The sequence below is a fragment of the Curcuma longa genome, chromosome 10 (assembly GCF_044706935.1).
Source record: "Curcuma longa cultivar G26 ecotype Majalengka, Jawa Barat chromosome 10, ITB_CL_G26_1.1, whole genome shotgun sequence".
NCBI lineage: Eukaryota > Viridiplantae > Streptophyta > Magnoliopsida > Zingiberales > Zingiberaceae > Curcuma > Curcuma longa.
In genome coordinates, this window is record NC_133870.1 from 7306821 (window position 1) to 7326556 (window position 19736).

Consider the following 19736-nt stretch of genomic DNA (forward strand, 5'->3'; position numbering starts at 1 on the left):
CTGTTATAAATAGTTTTTGGAACTTCTAGCCAGAACCTCAAGCGTCAATTATGTTTTTGGAAGAGAGAAGCAATTGGTGGAAAGGATTAACACTTGCAGTTCCTTATGGTTCAGACATCACGGCACATGGCGGCCGTCCGCCTAGCCATACAGACTGCATGACAGATCTTCAAACACCTTGGTTGAACCTACCTGATATGTCCTTGCCGAAAGCACTATTTGAATTGCACCAAAGCAATCTTAACTAGCAAGCCTACCCATCTACTCCTTGCCAGAGCCCATGACCGAGCTGCCATCGACCAGAATACTTATAAGACTTACAACATGTTGCCCCTGCATTCTGTCGGACAGTTGGGCAGGGCACCAAGTTACCTGAAACGTTAGTTATTACGCTGACGCATTTTCATTATTAATCTGGATTCCGATGAGCACAGATTTTGGGCCTCTCGTAAATTTTGAAAAGTTACAAAAGTAGAATATATTGAAACATCTTTCATTTATTTTTCAGTTATATTATAGACTTTTCATCCACTTCATCGTACTATCACCAAAATGACGTTTTAAATCTTAATCCTATTAAAAATTAGCAACTATTACCTTATTCTTCTTTGGCAATGTCTTGGATAATCATTCAAAGTAATTCTGAATCTTCAGCATCGTTCCATCAGTAGTTTTTCCAACGGCAGCTAAAGTTTCACGGAGAACAAACAACAAATTAGAAAGGAATTCGAGCAACCATTACTGCTTAAGTTTGTCACACAAGTGTTGTAATTCGATTGCCTAATGGATTTAGGTTGTATTAAGCTCTAACCTCAAATCTAATATAACTTATTCAATAGTCAATGAAAATCAAGAACTATAACATGCATTATATAATGTAAGACGGAATGGACTATTTTGTCAGTAATTAACTGAAATCATGAACTATAGCATTTGATCAAAATATATCAAATAGAAGTCATACATAGATAGCCTTGCACGCACTTAGATGCTAATAATAAATTTAATTTGTGATGTAATATTCATAAATAATTGATATGCAATAATCAATCAAAATCGTGAGATATGGGATTCAATCAAAGTAAATAGATTGCCAGATATCACTAAATTCATTAGCCAAATCTGATTGAATTAATTTTAAAAGCGGCATAATGTGTTACTAGATATTGACCAAGTCTCGCAGGCCTATTAATTAGGCCAGATGTACAATCAGCTGAGACATTTATAGTAATCGTCCAATACCAATAGAACTATGACATCAATCAAAGTATAGCATATAAATATCATAAATGGGTGGCCTTTTGTCTCTACTCATCAGTAAATTTTTTGCATTAAATGCAAACCATGGAATAATACCTTTAGCAAAATCTTCAACTTATAGTTGCACAATTTAAATTGAATGGTGAACTGTCTATCCGTTAAGACTATACTAGCACACACATCGAGCTATCATCATTGCTTAAGTCTATCATGCAAGTGTTCTGATTTGATTGTCAAATAAGCATAAGTTATGCTAAGATCTAACCTCAAATCTAATTTACAATGTAAGTCATTACTTGTTGGCCTTGGCTTTGCAAGTAATTGTTAATAAGATAATGGATCAAAAGAAACTACAACATATATTATATTACAGTTATGCCAAATTAACTTTTCTGCAACATTTAATGAAATTTACTAAAATCATGAACTACAACATTTAACCAAAATATAACAAATGACATAAACTGGCCATGCACATATTATATACTAACGATAAATCTTAGTTGCGATGTAATAGTCATAACTTCTTGGCCTAGAGGGCATAATAATTGGTATGCCATAATCAATAAAAATGGTGGACTATAATATTCGATCAAAGTATATCATTTAGCATCTTAAACAGGAAGTTGAATATCACTAAATTCATTGTCAAGATTGAATTATTTTTAAATAGTGGCATAAAGTGTTATTACACAGTCTACTTAAGCCTTGCAAACCTTTTAGTCTAGATGGCCAATTTCACCTGAAATTTATAGTAATCAACCAAAATCATGAACTATAACTTTCAATCAAAGTATAGCACATAAATGTCACAAATGGGTAGCATTTGACATCTATTCATTAATAATACTACATTAAATCCAAACTATGAGCTAATACCTTTTGTGAAATCTTCAACTAATTATTAAAAACCTTAAATTGAGTGGTGAATACTATACCTAACCCATACATTGACATATCACTGCAAGTGTTGTAATTCAATTGCCTAATGAGGTTAAACTCTACTAAGATCTAACCTCAAATTAGCTAATGAGGTTAAAATCTACTAAGATCTAACCTCAAATCTAATTTGTAATGTAATAGTTATAACCTGTTGGCCTTATATGCACAAATTATGGGTAAACAATAATGAATCAAAATCATGAACTATAACATATATTATATTACTATTAGATCGAATGGAGTGGATAGAAGATTAATAATAATTAATACAAATCATGAATTATAACATTCAACTAATAAATGTCATAAATAGGTAGCCTTCCACATATTTGGCCTAACTACAAAACTAATTTGCCTAGTGGGCACTGTGACATTGGTGTGTCATAATCAATCAAAATAAGCAAGCGGCATATTTGAATAGCAGCATAAAGGTGCTATGTGGACATGGTCTACTTAATCCTCACAAACCTATAAAATTCATTTAGTGTCTTAAATGGATTGGAACATTACTAAATTCACTGTCCGCATCTAATTCAATTATTTTTAAATAGAGGCATACAGGTGTTATTTGGACATGGTCTATTTAATCCTTGCAAACCTACTAAGTCAGATGTGTTGGTGCTTTAGCTCCCAAGTGGTATGGTGCAACCACAGGACATGGTCTATTTAATCCTTGCAAACCCACTAAGTCAGATGTGTTGGTGCTTTAGCTCCCACGTGGTATGGTGCAACCATGAGTTTTGTGTTTTGAATTGTGTATCTAAGTGTGCAAGGACTTAGGTATAAACACATGAATTACCTGATAGCTCAAGATCCAAGGAAGATCGAAATATGGTGGTAACCGACACCAAGAGATTGTAGGACGAGAAGCATCAGAGGTAGTTGTGTTTGGGAAGCAAAACAAGCAAGCAGAGCAAGAAGGATAGCAAATGTAGAGAGCCGACCGATTCAATGAATCTGAGGGCTGAAAATTTTGATAGAAAGAATACACTAGTAAGAAGGATGGTATGGAAAAGAGCGAAGGACTCAATGCATCAGAGGAACGAGAAACTTGATAGAAAATGCTGAGACATACTATGCGGAGTGAGAATTATGGGCAAGAGTTGAGTGAATTTGTACTCGGGTGAGGGTATAACTAAATTTAGATGGACTCAATCAGTAGATAGGATGGAGTCAAATTACAAGTCAACTGGGGTAGTTGACTAGGAAGCTTACTGTAAGGTTTGTTTCAAGTGCTGCAGTGACTAATGGCTCGTGAGTAGTCAACTGCTGGTCCAAAGTCGACTGTTAGTTTGTAATAGTTGACTGATGCAAGTGTTGTTCGAGGAATTGACGGAAAAGGTTGCAAGCTGCGGGAATTTGTTAAGGTAGTTGACGACCCTAGATGGAGCAGTTGCCATAGGAATCATACGCGAGCTGAGAGAAAAAATCACACCAGGCAATGAACTTTGGATGAAGCAATTGTTGTGAACTATATCATTCAATCAAAACATAGCATATAACTAACATAAATGGGCAATCTGATATCACAAATTTCATTGTCTACAACTAACTGTATGATGTTTAGGTTGTCATATGACGGCGTTATTGGAGAGGGTCTATTAACTCTTGACAGACTTATAAAGCAAGATGGATGTTACACATGGACATTTATAATAATCAACCAAAATCATGAACTATAATATTCAACATAAGTATACTATAAATGAGCAATCTTGTGGGCTCCATCAATTAGTCTCCACAAAATGCAAACTGTGTGCTATTCCCTTTAGGTTTTTGACAAATTGTTAAAAAAATTTAATTGAGTTGCACAATGAAAGTTCATCAACTAATACTATACCTAGCCCATACATTGAGCTTTAACCATTGCTTAGCTCTACCACACAGGTGCTATGATTGATTAATGAGCTTAAGTTGTACCAGAGTGCCCAATCTAACCACCCTTGCCATTGACCAGACTGCCCACAAGACTTCCAATATGCTACTCCTGCAGTCTGTCGGACAGTTAGGCAGGCCAAATTACCTGAACAGTTTATTATTACACTGGTAATTTTCATTATTAATCCAAATCCTGATCCACAACATTCACAGGATTTCATAGTTGAAAATCCAGATTCAATCCACTGTAGGTACAGGTTTGGGTCTCTCTAGTAAATTTTGAAGAGTTACAGAAGTAGAATATATTGAAACATGTTTCATTTATTTTTCAGCTCAATTGTGAACTTTTCTTCCACTTCGTCATTACTATTAACAAAAATAACATGTACATGAGGCAAATGTGCTTCCCAAAGTGCCAATATGTTTGTATGTGTGTGTATACATATAAAAGACATTTGCATTGCTTACGTTGTAAATCTTAATTCTATTAAAAATCAGCAACTATATTACCTTATTCTTCTTTGGCAAAGACTTGAATAATCATTCCATGTAATTCTGAATCTTCAGCTCCGTACAAAAACACATTAGATTTCCATCAGTGGCTTTCTCCAACGGCAGCTACAGTTTCACGGAGAACAAACTACAAAGTAGAAAGGAATTCAAACCTAGTAAGTGTGCTAAAAATCAAGCCTAATAGACAGCTATTCGATGCTAACAACATATCCAATTTTTTGATGTCATTTTCAATTAAAATTGTGAACTATGGCATTCAATCAAAGTATAGCATACAAATGTCATAAATAGATATCTCTAAATTCATTCTTCACATTAGATTGAAATATTTTTAAAGAGCAGCATAAAGATCTTATTAGACATGATCTACTTAAGCCCATGGAAGATGCACATTTTCAATCAACCAAAATCATAGCATCCAATCAAAGTATAACATATAAATGTCATAAATGGGTAGCCTTGCTGTCACTACCAATTAGAAAAACTGCATTAAATGCAAACAAAAGCTAGTATCTTTTGTGAAATCTTCGATTGTTGAACAGGGCTGTAAAGTCCATCACTTAAAATTACTAGCCCATATGTCAAACAACCATTATCACTTAAGTATATCATGCAAGTATAGTACATTGATTGCCTAATCGGCTTAAGTTGTACTAAGATCTAACCTCAAATCTAATTTGTGATGTAATAGTCACAACTTATTCACGTTGTAGGCACAACTAATTGGTATGCAATACTCAAAAAAAAAAAAACTATAACATGCATAATATTAATTTAAGGCCAAATGAACTATTTTGTCAGTAATTAACTAAACTAATGAACTATAATATTTAATCAAAATATATCAAATAAAAATCATACATAGGTAGCCTTTACTAACTAGAAGCTAATTACAAATTTAATTTGTGATGTAATAGTTATAACGTTTTGGCCAAAAAGACACAAATAATTGGTACACAATAATCTATCAAAATAATGAGCTATAGCATTCAATCAAAGTATATAATTTAGCATCTTTAATAGATTGCCAAATATCACTAAATTCACTGTCCAAATCTACCTAAGCCCATGGACCAATTATGCCGATGGACATTTTTGCCTTCGACAATTATAGTAATCAATCAAAATCATAAACTATAGCATCCAATCAAAGTATAACATATAAATGCCTTAAATAGGTAGCCTTGCCGTCTCTACTAATCAGTAATACTACATTAAATGCAAACATAAGCTAGTATATTGCGAAATCTTCAATTGTTGAATATTGCTATAAAGTCCATCACTTATAAATATACTAGCCCATAGTCGAACAATCATTATCACTTTAGTTTATCATGCAAGTATTGTACATTGATTGCCTAATGGGCTTATGTTGTACTAAGATCTAACCTCAAATCTAATTTGTGATGTAATAGTCATAACGTATTCACCTTGCAAGCACAACTAATTGGTATGCAATACTCAACGAAAATAAAAAACTATAACATGTATAATATTAATTTAAGGCTAAATGAACTATTTTGTCAGGAATTAATTGTTGTAAAAAACTAATGAACTATAACATTTAATCAAAATATATCAAATAAAAATCACACACTAAGGTAGCCTTCACTTACTAGATGTTAATCACACATGTTAATTTACATACGTTTTGGCCAAGTGGACACAAATAATTGGTATGCAATAATCTATCAAAATAATTAGCTATAGCATTCAATCAAAGAATATAATTTAGCATCCTTAACAGATTGCCATATATCACTAAATTCACTGTCCAACTCTACTTAAGCCCATGGACCTAATGGACATTTTTGCCTTTGTCAATTATAGTGATCGACCAAAATCATAAACTATATAGCATCCAATCAAAGTATAACATATAAATGTCTTAAATAGGTAGCCTTGCCGTCTCTACTAATCAGTAATACTGCATTAAATGCAAACATAAGCTAGTATCTTTTGCGAAATCTTCAATCGTTGAACATTGCTATAGAGTTCATCACTTAAAAATAAACTAGCCCATAGTCGAACAATCATTATCACTAAAGTTTGTCATGCAAGTATTGTACATCGATTGCCTAATGGGCTTAAGTTGTACTAAGATCTAACCTCAAATCTAATTTGTGATGTAATAGTCATAACTTATTCATGTTGCAGGCACAACTAATTGATATGCAATACTCAACGAAAATAAAAAACTATAACAAGTATATTATTAATTTAAGGTCAAATGAACTATTTTATCAGTAATTAACTAAACTAATGAACTATAACATTTAAACAAAATATATAAAATAAAAATCATACATAGGTAGCCTTCACTTGCTAGATGCTAATCACAAATTTAATTTGTGATGTAATAGTCATAACATTTTTGCCAAGTGGACACGAATAATTGGTATGCAATAATCTATCAAAATCGTGAGCTATAGCATTCAATCAAAGTATATAACTTAGCATCATAAACAGATTGCCAAATATCAATAAATTCAATATCCAAATCAACTTAAGCCCTTGGACCTATTAAGCCAATGGACATTTTTGTGATGTAATAGTCACAACTTATTCACATTGCAGGCACAACTAATTGGTATGCAATACTCAATGAAAATAAAAAACTAAAACATGCATAATATTAATTTAAGGCCAAATGAACTATTTTGTTAGTAATTAACTATTAATTTGTGATGTAATAGTCATAACGTTTTGGCCAAGTGGACACAAATAATTGGTGTCCAATAATCTATCAAAATAATGAGCTATAGCATTCAATCAAAGTATATAATTTAGCATCTTTAATAGATTGCCAGATATCACTAAATTCACTGTCCAAATCTACTTAAGCCCATGGACCTATTATGCTGATGGACATTTTTGCTTTTGACAATTATAGTAATCAACCAAAATCATTAACTATAGCATCCAATCAAAGTATAACATATAAATGTCTTAAATAGGTAGCCTTGCCGTCTCTACTAATCAGTAATACTACATTAAATGCAAACATAAGCTAGTATTTTTGTGAAATCTTCAATTGTTGAACATTGTTGTAAAGTCCATCATTTAAAAATATACTAGCCCATAGTCAAACAATCATTATCACTTAAGTTTATCATGCAAGTATTGTACATTGATTGCCTAATGGGCTTATGTTGTACTAAGATCTAACCTCAAATCTAATTTGTGATGTAATAGTCATAACGTCTTCATGTTGCAGGCAAAACTAATTAGTATGCAATAATCAACAAAAAAAACTATAACATGTATGATGTTAATTTAAGGCCAATGGACTATTTTGTTAGTATTTAACAAAACTAATGAACTAAAAAGATAAATCAAAATATATCAAATAAAAATCATACATAGGTAGCCTTCACTTACTAGATGCTAATCACAAATTTAATTTGTGATGTAATAGTCATAACGTTTTGACCAAGTGGACACAAATAATTGGTATGCAATAATCTATCAAAATAATTAGCTATAGCATTCAATCAAAGAATATAATTTAGCATCTTTAACAGATTGCCATATATCACTAAATTCACTGTCCAAATCTACTTAAGCCCATGGACCTATTAAGCCGATGGACATTTTTGCCTTTGTCAATTATAGTGATCGACCAAAATCATAAACTATATAGCATCCAATCAAAGTATAACATATAAATGTCTTAAATAGGTAGCCTTGCCGTCTCTACTAATCAGTGATACTGCATTAAATGCAAACATAAGCTAGTATCTTTTGTGAAATCTTCAATTGTTGAACATTGCTATAGAGTCCATCACTTAAAAATATACTAGCCCATAGTAGAACAATCATTATCACTAAAGTTTGTCATGCAAGTATTGTACATCGATTGCCTAATGGGCTTAAGTTGTACTAAGATCTAACCTCAAATCTAATTTGTGATGTAATAGTCATAACTTATTCATGTTGCAAGCACAACTAATTGGTATGCAATACTCAACGAAAATAAAAAACTATAACATGTATAATATTAATTTAAGGCCAAATGAACTATTTTATCAGTAATTAACTAAACTAATGAACTATAACATTTAAACAAAATATATAAAATAAAAATCATACATAGGTAGCCTTCACTTACTAGATGCTAATCACAAATTTAAATAATAGTCATACGTTTTGGCCAAGTGGACACAAATAATTGGTATGCAATAATCTATCAAAATAATTAGCTATAGCATTCAATCAAAGTATATAACTTAGCATCTTAAACAGATTGCCAGATATCACTAAATTCAATCCTTAACAGATTGCCATATATCACTAAATTCACTGTCCAACTCTACTTAAGCCCATGGACCTATTAAGCCGATGGACATTTTTGCCTTTGTCAATTATAGTGATCGACCAAAATCATAAACTATATAGCATCCAATCAAAGTATAACATATAAATGTCTTAAATAGGTAGCCTTGCCGTCTCTACTAATCAGTAATACTGCATTAAATGCAAACATAAGCTAGTATCTTTTGCGAAATCTTCAATCGTTGAACATTGCTATAGAGTTCATCACTTAAAAATAAACTAGCCCATAGTCGAACAATCATTATCACTAAAGTTTGTCATGCAAGTATTGTACATCGATTGCCTAATGGGCTTAAGTTGTACTAAGATCTAACCTCAAATCTAATTTGTGATGTAATAGTCATAACTTATTCATGTTGCAGGCACAACTAATTGATATGCAATACTCAACGAAAATAAAAAACTATAACAAGTATATTATTAATTTAAGGTCAAATTAACTATTTTATCAGTAATTAACTAAACTAATGAACTATAACATTTAAACAAAATATATAAACTAAAAATCATACATAGGTAGCCTTCACTTACTAGATGCTAATCACAAATTTAATTTGTGATGTAATAGTCATAACATTTTAGCCAAGTGGACACGAATAATTGGTATGCAATAATCTATCAAAATCGTGAGCTATAGCATTCAATCAAAGTATATAACTTAGCATCTTAAACAGATTGCCAGATATCACTAAATTCACTATCCAAATCAACTTAAGCCCTTGGACCTATTAAGCCGATGGACATTTTTGTGATGTAATAGTCACAACTTATTCACGTTGCAGGCACAACTAATTGGTATGCAATACTCAACGAAAATAAAAAACTAAAACATGCATAATATTAATTTAAGGCCAAATGAACTATTTTGTCAGTAATTAACTATTAATTTGTGATGTAATAGTCATAACGATTTTGGCCAAGTGGACACAAATAATTGGTGTCCAATAATCTATCAAAATAATGAGCTATAGCATTCAATCAAAGTATATAATTTAGCATCTTTAATAGATTGCCAGATATCACTAAATTCACTGTCCAAATCTACTTAAGCCCATGGACCTATTATGCTGATGGACATTTTTGCCTTTGACAATTATAGTAATCAACCAAAATCATAAACTATAGCATCCAATCAAAGTATAACATATAAATGTCTTAAATAGGTAGCCTTGCCGTCTCTACTAATCAGTAATACTACATTAAATGCAAACATAAGCAAGTATTTTTGCGAAATCTTCAATTGTTGAACATTGCTGTAAAGTCCATCATTTAAAAATATACTAGCCCATAGTCGAACAATCATTATCACTTAAGTTTATCATGCAAGTATTGTACATTGATTGCCTAATGGGCTTATGTTGTACTAAGATCTAACCTCAAATCTAATTTGTGATGTAATAGTCATAACTAATTTGTGATGTAATTGTATTCATGTTGCAGGCAAAACTAATTAGTATGCAATAATCAACAAAAAAAAAAACTATAACATGTATGATGTTAATTTAAGGCCAATGGACTATTTTGTTAGTATTTAACTAAACTAATGAACTAAAAAGATAAATCAAAATATATCAAATAAAAAGCAGACATAGGTAGCCTTACACTTACTAGATGCTAATCACAAATTTAATTTGTGATGTAATAGTCATAACGTTTTGGCCAAGTGGACACAAATAATTAGTATGCAATAATCTATCAAAATCGTGAATTATAACATTTAATCAAAGAATATAATTTAGCATCTTTAACAGATTGCCATATATCACTAAATTCACTGTCCAAATCTACTGAAGCTCATGGACCTATTAAGCCGATGGACATTTTTGCCTTTGACAATTATAGTAATCAACCAAAATCATAAACTATATCATCCAATCAAAGTATAACATATAAATGTCTTAAATAGGTAGCCTTGCCATCTCTACTAATCAGTAATACTGCGTTAAATGCAAACATAAGCTAGTATCTTTTGTGAAATCTTCAATTGTTCAATATTACTGTAAAGTCCATCACTTAAAAATATACTAGTCCATAGTCGAACAATCATTATCACTAAAGTTTATCATGCAAGTATTGTACATCGATTGCCTAATGGGCTTAAGTTGTACTAAGATCTAACCTCAAATCTAATTTGTGATGTAATAGTCATAACTTATTCATGTTGCAGGCAAAACTAATTAGTATGCAATAATCAACGAAAAAAAAAAACTATAGCATGTATGATATTAATTTAAGGCCAATGGACTATTTTGTCACTAATTAACTAAACTAATGAACTAAAAAAATATATCAAATAAAAAGCATACATAGGTAGCCTAGATGTTAATCACAAATTTAATTTGTGATGTAATAGTCATAATGTTTTGGCCATGTGGACACAAATAATTGGTATGCAATAATCTATCAAAATCGTGAGCTATAGAATTCAATCGAAGTATATAACTTAGCATCTTAAACAGATTGCCAGATGTCACTAAATTCATGAATTATTTTTAAACAATGGCATAAAGGTGTTAATAGAGAGTGACTATTAAGCCTCATAGATCTATTCGGCTAGATGGTCAACCACTATAGACATTTTATAGTAATCAGCCAAAACCAAGAACTATCATAAATAGTGGCTTTTTGGTCTCTACTCATCAGCATATCAGAAGTATTGCATTAAATGCAAATCATGGAATAATACCTTTAGCAAAATCTTCAACTTTTAGTTGCACAATTTAAACTGAATGGTGAATGTCTATCAGTTAATACTATACCTAGCCCATATATCGAGCTATCAACATCACTTAAGTCTATCAGTGTTCTAATTCAATTGCCTAATAAGCATAAGTTGTAATAAGATCTAACCTCAAATTTAATTTGTGATATAATTGTCATAACTTCTTGGCCTTGCTTTGCAGGTAATTGGTATAAGATAATGAATCAAAATCAAAACTACAACATTTATCAACTTTTATGCCAAATCCACTTTTCTGCAACATTTAATGAAATTTACTAAAATCATGAAGTAATAACATTCAACCAAAATATATCAAGCGACATAAATGGGTAGCCTTGCACATATTATATCATATTTTATGCCAAATCCACTTTTCTGTAACATTTAATGAAATTTACTAAACTCATGAAGTACAACATTCAACCAAAATATATCAAGTGACATAAATGGGTAGCCTTGCACATATTATATACTAACCATAAATCTAATTTGTGATGTCATAATTTGTTGGCCTAGTGGGCACAAACAATTGGTATGCCATAATCAAATAAAATTGTGAACTATATTTTCGATCAAAGTATATCATTTAGTGTCTTAAATGGGTGGTTGAATATCACTATGTTAGAATAAATATATCTTAGAAGAGATAGTTAGAACATCCTTTTGTGATGCATTACATCTAACTTCAACTTTTAGGGTAGGTCTTCTGTGTTATAGTTGCCCTTTCCTACTTGTTACAGCTGTATCTAAGAGGGGCCATCTAATAAGGACTCAAATCACTCAAGTTGGTTATTATCTAACCATAGCTTATAACACTATCAAGTTCACCATTATGCTAAACTAATATCATTGAGATCATAGCAATAATAACTTTAAAGAGATATTATCATCAGAAAATGCAAAGCTATTTTCATCAAGGTGATAGCATTTGCTTTTTGTCATATTCCACTTTGTCACATTGCATCTAGAATGGCAAGGAAATAGAAAGCATTTTAGTTGATGGGATTTTTTATGGAAAGGTAATAGGATAATGAGTTTATTTAAACTCATAAGATATATTCGTTAGTTTCATGATTTATCAATTTAAAGAGGCAAGTATCTAAATAACAAAGGTTGTCTCAGCAAAGCCAATTCAGCGAGCAAGTTTGAATTATACATCATTTTATACAAAGGTACTAGCAGCACTACTAATAGGCACAAAACATTAATTTATCTAAAAAGAATTGAAATTTTTACTAGCCAACGATACATGCGTGAGTAAATTTAATAAGAAAATCTGAAACAAAACGTGCAAGGGGATATTTTCTCCTACACTGAATGTGAAAAGCTACCTTATTAGTTCTCCTCATAATGCCAGATTATGTATACAATTTCCTCACGACCAATGAGGCTTAAAATTGAAAACGTGCATATTTGGGACCCAGAAAAGGAAAAGAAATAATATGCGATTACCTGTTCTTCAGAATGTTTTGCATAGATGAGTCCATACTGATAACTCCGAAATCCAATAGTGCCAGGGAACTCAAAACCTGTACATTTCAAGAATACATACGATCATGGAGCAAGAATAAGGCTTCAGCACTCGCAATACAGGCGATTGACCTTGAAGGCTAAACCCTAAAAATACTGCTCAACCTAATTTTATAAGGTTCAATTGCAACATTTAACAAACAAATCGTGGCCGTTCGACAGCAAACCAATAAGAAAAAAGGTGCATCCAGTCAGAAAAAAGACGAGAGAGTGGTGATCTTGTTACCCTCGCCTGTCCAACTCGAGGACATCAAACAGCAATTGCAACATTTAACAAACAAAAAACAAATCGTAGTCGTTCGACTGCAAACCAATAAGAAAAAAGGTGCATCCAGTCCAGAAAAAAGACGAGAGAGTGGTGATCTTGTTTACCCTCGCCTGTCCAACTCGTCGACATCAAACAGCAAAAGAACGAAGAAAGAGCCGAGAAAAATCAACAAAGGTAGGCTACAGAATGCCGATTTAGCTTACCCTTGCCGATCTCCTCGGTACCAGAGAGATGGAAGGCGAGTGACGAGCAAGATACGAAACCGTCGGAGAGAATAAATGGAGGAAGAGGATAAAGCGACCATGGTGTCATGAAAGGTGCCGGTGCAGGTGGAGATAGAGGGGTCCTCGTCGGAGAAGAAGGTGGTGGAAGTGGATCTGAGCGTTGGCCGCGGGCGCATCGCATTGATCTGCGTCGCTGCTTGCCCGCCTTTCCTGACCGCTGCACTCTCGCGAACGGTGAGTTTCAACCCATTGAGCAAGTAATTGGTCTAAATGGGCCTTAATGGGCTTCATCTGCCTGTCACAGCGAATGGTCCCACTAAGTTACAATGAACAAGTGATTTTGAAAAATAAAAATAAAAAATATCCATAAAAAGGGTAGTGACCAATAGCTCCTCGAAACTGATCCTCTCCTCCTAAGTAAATGTGGCTAAACTTATCCCTCGATTCTTATAACTTTTTATCACAGCTACGATGAATAACAAATTAATGAATGAGACACTTCGCACACTATTTTTAAAATTATTAAATCATATATTAATTTTCTAAAATATTCCTTTGTCATGCCCTGTCAGTCCTCCATCTGCCTTCGTTCACTTTTGCCCAATCAATAGCTGTGAAATTACAACCAAGCTGCTGAGCGATCGCTGGCCGTGAAGATACCACAACTAGCTCGACCATAATTTTTTGAACAGGCAGTTGCAAAAATCTGACCATGAACGATGAAATTGCGATCGCGTAATCGAGCAATCGTTACCCTGTAATTTCTCGGCCAGCTAGGTCATACCGTAAAAAATATAAAAAGTATTTTAAAAAATTGATGCTTAATTTGATCATTTAAAAATAAAATACATAATTTAAAATAGTTTTAAAAACTTATATCATTACCATGAACAGTTTCCTCAAACTGCACTGCACCAACTAGAAGTTATCGTGTTTCCAATAATCTTCCGTTCTGCTGCTCGGGCCTCCACGGCATGACATGACAGCAGCATTTGACCGCCACAGGTCCACCACCCAAGCAAGCGGTCCCCCAAGGTATTGCATAAAACCACGTCCACGCGGGTCCACAGAAGCCGTTCCACTATATATTCTATTCGTCATATAACCATCATTAATGTGCTAAACGGATAGACTCAGCCCTCTCTTCTCTCACAAACATAAATGCCTTAAGATTCCAAAACAATTGCCACCCAATAGAGATCACAATAAATAAGCAAATAGCTATCATGGAAGACTCCACGGATTAATGCCATGAGGCTACAACCGACAAAGCGACGCCATCGCCGTGGAAATCAAATGAAATGTAAATAAATTAAAACGTACACTAGCTACTTTTCAACGGATGTATGCCCTTCTCCATCATGCAGCGTCAACACTGGCCACTCATAAGTGGTCTATCACATGATCACTCATGAGCAGGTAAAATGATTCATCACAACAAACACAGAACGGCAAATTAAACAACTGGAATCAGATAGATATTCAGAGAGAATTATAAGAAACTGTACGTCGATCGAAGAGAAAAAGAAGAAAAACTATGTAAAAATTCTCTCTTAATTTGTTTCGCCTAATAATTGGAATTGGGTCGACTAAAATTGGTAACTAGATCGTCCAATTCCAGATCTTGATACGAAGTTTCACCTTGCACCTGGCGGTTCCGGTACTGGAAGCGGCGGTGGTGTTGCCCCTCGTGACGACCGCCTCAATCCCAGAGCACGATGCTCGGATCCCGATGCGGGACGACTTGAAGCCACCGATTTTAACCCCGGCCTTGGTGTCGATCTCGATCTCCAGCTGGTACCGCTTCCTGTTCCCCAGATCCGCCGCCTCCGTCGGGTCCAGGCTCCGGCCAGAGCTGGACACGGTGACCTTGAGTACCGTGGTGTTCTCAGTGCCTTGGACGAAGCCCCGGATCGTTCCCTCGCCGATCGTGACCCCTCCGGACGCGGCAGAGACGGCGATGTCGCCGTAGTCAAAAGAGAGCTTCCGATTGGGGTTGCGGGCTGTGACGGAGAGGTCGAGGCGGGAGGTGAGGAGATCAGAAGAAGAAACGTTGAGGGCGGAGAGGTGAAGGGAGGAGACGGCGAAGGAGGGGCGCTGGGGGCGGTAGATGACGTAGAAGACTCCGGCAGCGATCGCGGCGAGGAAGACAAGGGCGATGATGAAGAGGGTGAGCCAGAGGCAGCAGACGCAACAGCAGCCGCGACGGCTGCGCCTCCGCGGGGGCGGTGGAAGGGGGCGGTAGGGCGGGCGGTACTGCCCGGGTGGGCCCGCCTTGGTTGGGGGTAAGGCAGTGCGGGGGGCGCCGCCGTTGGCGACGGCGGAGCCATTCCCGTTTACGGCGCGGGGGGCTGTAGCGTTGGGCGGCCGCGATGCTTCCATCGAGACTCCTCTCTCTCTCTCTCTCTCTCTCTCTCTCTCTCACGCTCGCTCGCTCGCTCACACCCACACACGGAATCGCGGAACAGCAGAAGTACACTGGAGGCTATTGACCGACTCTCTCCCTCTCTCTGTCGTCACTCTTACTAGTAGAAGCGATAGATCAGGATTCGCGAGCGCATGAGAATCGTCGGATGGAGATCGCACCAGTGCAAGCGTGCGGTATGGTCACCGCCCTCTGGATTAGGGAAGGCGTGTGAGAGGAGGAAAGCAGAGAGAAAAGGTTGCGTCGACGTTGGCGTTGGCAGCGAGAGCCTGAGGGGGTGAGACACCTCGTGGGTGGGTGAACATCATTAGTTGGCCCTAGTTGTCGATTACTGTCTGTTTTGAGCATTCGTCGTCGTTAGTCAATTTTTAGTTTCTCAAAAAATATTTCTTAATTTATATTTATTATTATTTTTAATAATCATGGTATCGGGCCTGGGCTCAACTAATCCCGATTCGTTAATTTATATTTATTTTGACTGCTTGGATTGTTGTTTTTGATCATTTGCCACTTTGTAGATTTTGCACTTGAGAAATTTGTAGCATGAGGTAGTTTTGACTTCAGACAAAAAATATATATATATTGACATATCTATCTGCAGAGCTGTCACGTAGCCTTTGATGAAATTAATAGAATGGATGTCATTGTGGGCTTTGCCAGCTTCTTCACGATAAGAGGTAAAGTTATACGGCCCCGACGGAACCAGGATACGATGGGACAAAGTGACATGCTCATCGTTTCAGTTTCAATCCCCTGGTGACCGATTGACAAAACGTTCTTCGAGACTGTTGACAACGGCTAACGTGGAAAAAACATGTAATTTAACTTATGATTTAGGACTTTTTCTAGTGTTCTTTTAATTTTTATGAGAAGGAATGGGAATAATCGAAATTAAATTAAGTTGAAACATTTCCAATGGGAAGTAAAAGGGGGAAACACTAACACGAATTTGAAATATATGAAGCATCTTACTTAATCTAGTTTGATATTTGATCTGATATAGATATATGAATCAGCACACTTATATCGAGTTTACCATATGATCTGACATATCTTTAATCTACTAAACTATGGCTAGTGTAGTGAGAAAATAAATCATATATATTTGGACATTGACTTTTTGTTATAAATTAGTGTGCGCTTAGACAACTAAACTTTTACTTTTATATTAAATGAATTATATAATTAAGTGATTATATATTCTACATTACTTATTTTATTACAGAGGATCGAAGGCATATCAAAGAACTACGTAAAGGAGCTAAGTGCAATTCAAGAGCGGAGGGGAAGTTTGCAATACCCGAGGAGAAAGAAGAAAGTTAAGGGTAAAAGAATAGCCACAGATATGGAAGAGGCGATAGATGGCAGAGCAGTGGGACATCTAGCCACGCGATGCGATGGGGACTAAGAAAGTCTCCAGGGGTTTGGCTCCATTGGTCACCGCCTACAGCTATAGTTCTTAGAAATCGTACCCCAAAGGAATGTCTTCCTCTGCTTTCCTTCGATGGCGGCCTGCTTTGCGACACATGCACCATCTGTTGTAACATGTGGCCGGTGGCGCAGCCATGCGAATCACTTCACAATGAGATCGGGTCTACAATTGTCACCTGTCACTGCACTGGCAGCACTGATAGTAACAGTGGTGAACAAGGAACCACAGCAATCAATGGTTGATCCTTCAACCTTTTTTTTTTTTTTTTCAATCTAAAGGTAGCAACAACAGAATTGAAGCTTTACTATAACAACCAAAAGAAAAATCATGCCTCAGCCAAATGCATGAGATTTCCACAAATTAAATCTACCCAGGTACATCATACGGGACGACTAACACATCCTTATCGACATAATTTTGTAGATCAATTAAACAATTATGAATGGGGCATCACCGTTGACTTAGCTTTAAAAAAAAAAAGGCCACGCCATATATCAAATCCAAGCATGCATAGAAACGAAACAAGTGGCCAGAAAGCACTAATATTGTGGGGACGACAATTTATTATAATGTGGAAAGAAGCGGAAACAATCTTCTCTACTTTGGTCATACTGTGACTACTACGAATGGCCGGTACTTGATGTAGTCGGTGTGGAACGTTGAAATATGAGATGCTAAAACATACACTACGTACTGGAAAACCATTTTAATTTGACGTGGAGTAAAAAAAAGTTTATTTCAAGTGAAATACTATAGCAGTGTTGAAGACTGACCATAATAAATTAAACGCGAGGCCACCGCATACCCAGCCATACCTTTTGCCGTCACCCTTTGTCGCTTGCGCGCCATCCATCTACCATGTGCGCTACATGACCTCGCCACGCATGCTCAATGTGCTGATCTTAAAGCGCCTTCCTCTACCCTTCCTCTCCCTCCACTCAATAATTACCAACGCTCCACCAGCCTGTCTTGTTCTCTCTTTCCCTCCTCCGGTAGCTGTGTTGATCCAAGGACGGAAAAACGATTTCACGATGGCGATGGAGGAATCGTGGCCGTCCATGATATGGAGCTCCCTCCGCAGTTGGTTCACCCCAACCGTTCTGTTCCTCCTCATCAACCTCGTCATCGGCACCATCGCGCTCACCTCCAGTAGCCGCCGCCGCAGCCATCGCCGCCCACACGACGACGAAACAGCCGGCTCGCCCCACGAACTCCCGCCGCTCGTTCGTGGCCCCTCCGCCGCCCTCGAGCGCCTGCGCTCGCTGGGCCTCCACCGTTTCCGCTCCAGCGAGATCCCGTTTGACACGGCGGCGCTCATCCCTGAGTCAGCCCTCCCGCAGCCGCTCGCCCGCGGGCCCTCCGCGCTCCTCGACCGTCTCCGGTCGATCGGACTTAACCGCTTCCGCTCGGGTGAGATCCCTTTCGACGCATTACCCATCCCCGAGTCCGATTCGCCTCCGGCGCCGACGACGGATTGTATTACGGTGGGCGACGACGACGACAACGTCCGCAATCGCAAAAGTCGCCACTACGAGCGGATCCGGTCGGAGTCAGGGAAAGAAGAAGCCGCTGGGAATAAGCTGGCGGAACGGATGAAGAAATCGGCGAGCGCCAGCTCGGCGTTCGGTCGATTCGAGGAGGCCGAGATCGTTCGACGGCCGACGGCGGCGGCCTCGAAGGGCGGCCGGGGCTCGGCGGCGGCGGAGGAAGAGCAGGAGGTGGAGGTGGATGCAAGGGCGGACGATTTCATTAACCGGTTCCGGCAACAGCTCCACCTGCAACGGCTGGATTCCATTATGAGGTACAAGGAGATGCTCAACCGTAGCAAATGAAACGAAATGACTCCAAAGAAAAGGGGGAAACCATTTTAATTTAATTAAATAATAAAGTGTGTTTCCAAACTCAGGACCGTACATTTTGATTTTTGTAATTGTGATTATTATTTGCTAAGATATTTACTTGAGCACATGATAAGGGATAAGATCAAGCGCCTTGTGAATTAATTTATTAGCGGCCGTCCCGTCTTCCCATGAACCAATGAGATGGCAACATTGGTATTGGTCGGCAGCGTTGATTATGACCGGGACGTCGACGCTCGGACTATAAAGGTTTCATTGCTAACCAATCAATTTTTCTAATTTTTTTTAGCAACGAAAGGAGGAGACGCTAGACATTCCATTTATTGGAGATAACAAAATAATTGTTAT

At 36.5% G+C, this 19736-nt stretch overlaps 3 protein-coding genes across 3 annotated transcripts; 1 reads left to right on the plus strand and 2 right to left on the minus strand.

Annotated features, from left to right (window-relative positions):
* Positions 1-427: 427 nt before the first annotated feature.
* Positions 428-13905, minus strand: LOC141835490 (uncharacterized). The gene is made up of 4 exons (XM_074722908.1): positions 13652-13905; positions 13103-13179; positions 4591-4720; positions 428-686 (listed from the first exon to the last, which is right to left on the minus strand). Exons 1-3 carry the CDS (start codon positions 13851-13853, stop codon positions 4676-4678), a joined length of 324 nt encoding a protein of 107 aa, XP_074579009.1. The 5' UTR covers positions 13854-13905; the 3' UTR covers positions 428-686; positions 4591-4675.
* Positions 13906-15128: 1223 nt separating this feature from the next.
* LOC141836155 (NDR1/HIN1-like protein 10) lies at positions 15129-16186 on the minus strand. Its single transcript, XM_074723574.1, has one exon. It carries the CDS (start codon positions 16052-16054, stop codon positions 15275-15277), a length of 780 nt encoding a protein of 259 aa, XP_074579675.1. The 5' UTR covers positions 16055-16186; the 3' UTR covers positions 15129-15274.
* A 2295-nt stretch (positions 16187-18481) lies between these two features.
* On the plus strand, positions 18482-19503 carry LOC141835689 (uncharacterized). Its single transcript, XM_074723058.1, has one exon. The coding sequence runs from the start codon at positions 18561-18563 to the stop codon at positions 19359-19361; it is 801 nt and encodes a 266-aa protein (XP_074579159.1). The 5' UTR covers positions 18482-18560; the 3' UTR covers positions 19362-19503.
* Positions 19504-19736: the final 233 nt, after the last annotated feature.

Excerpts from the sequence above, each read along its gene's own strand:
- LOC141835490 (XM_074722908.1), bottom strand. The coding sequence starts at position 13,853 with ATGCGATGCGCCCGCGGCCAACGCTCAGATCCACTTCCACCACCTTCT. Across the intron at positions 13,180-13,651 it reads TACCGAGGAGATCGGCAAGG|GTTTTGAGTTCCCTGGCACT; the intron begins GTAAGCTAAATC and ends TGAAATGTACAG. Across the intron at positions 4,721-13,102 it reads CAAAACATTCTGAAGAACAG|TTTGTTCTCCGTGAAACTGT; the intron begins GTAATCGCATAT and ends TCTACTTTGTAG.
- LOC141836155 (XM_074723574.1), bottom strand. The coding sequence starts at position 16,054 with ATGGAAGCATCGCGGCCGCCCAACGCTACAGCCCCCCGCGCCGTAAAC.
- LOC141835689 (XM_074723058.1), top strand. The coding sequence starts at position 18,561 with ATGGCGATGGAGGAATCGTGGCCGTCCATGATATGGAGCTCCCTCCGC.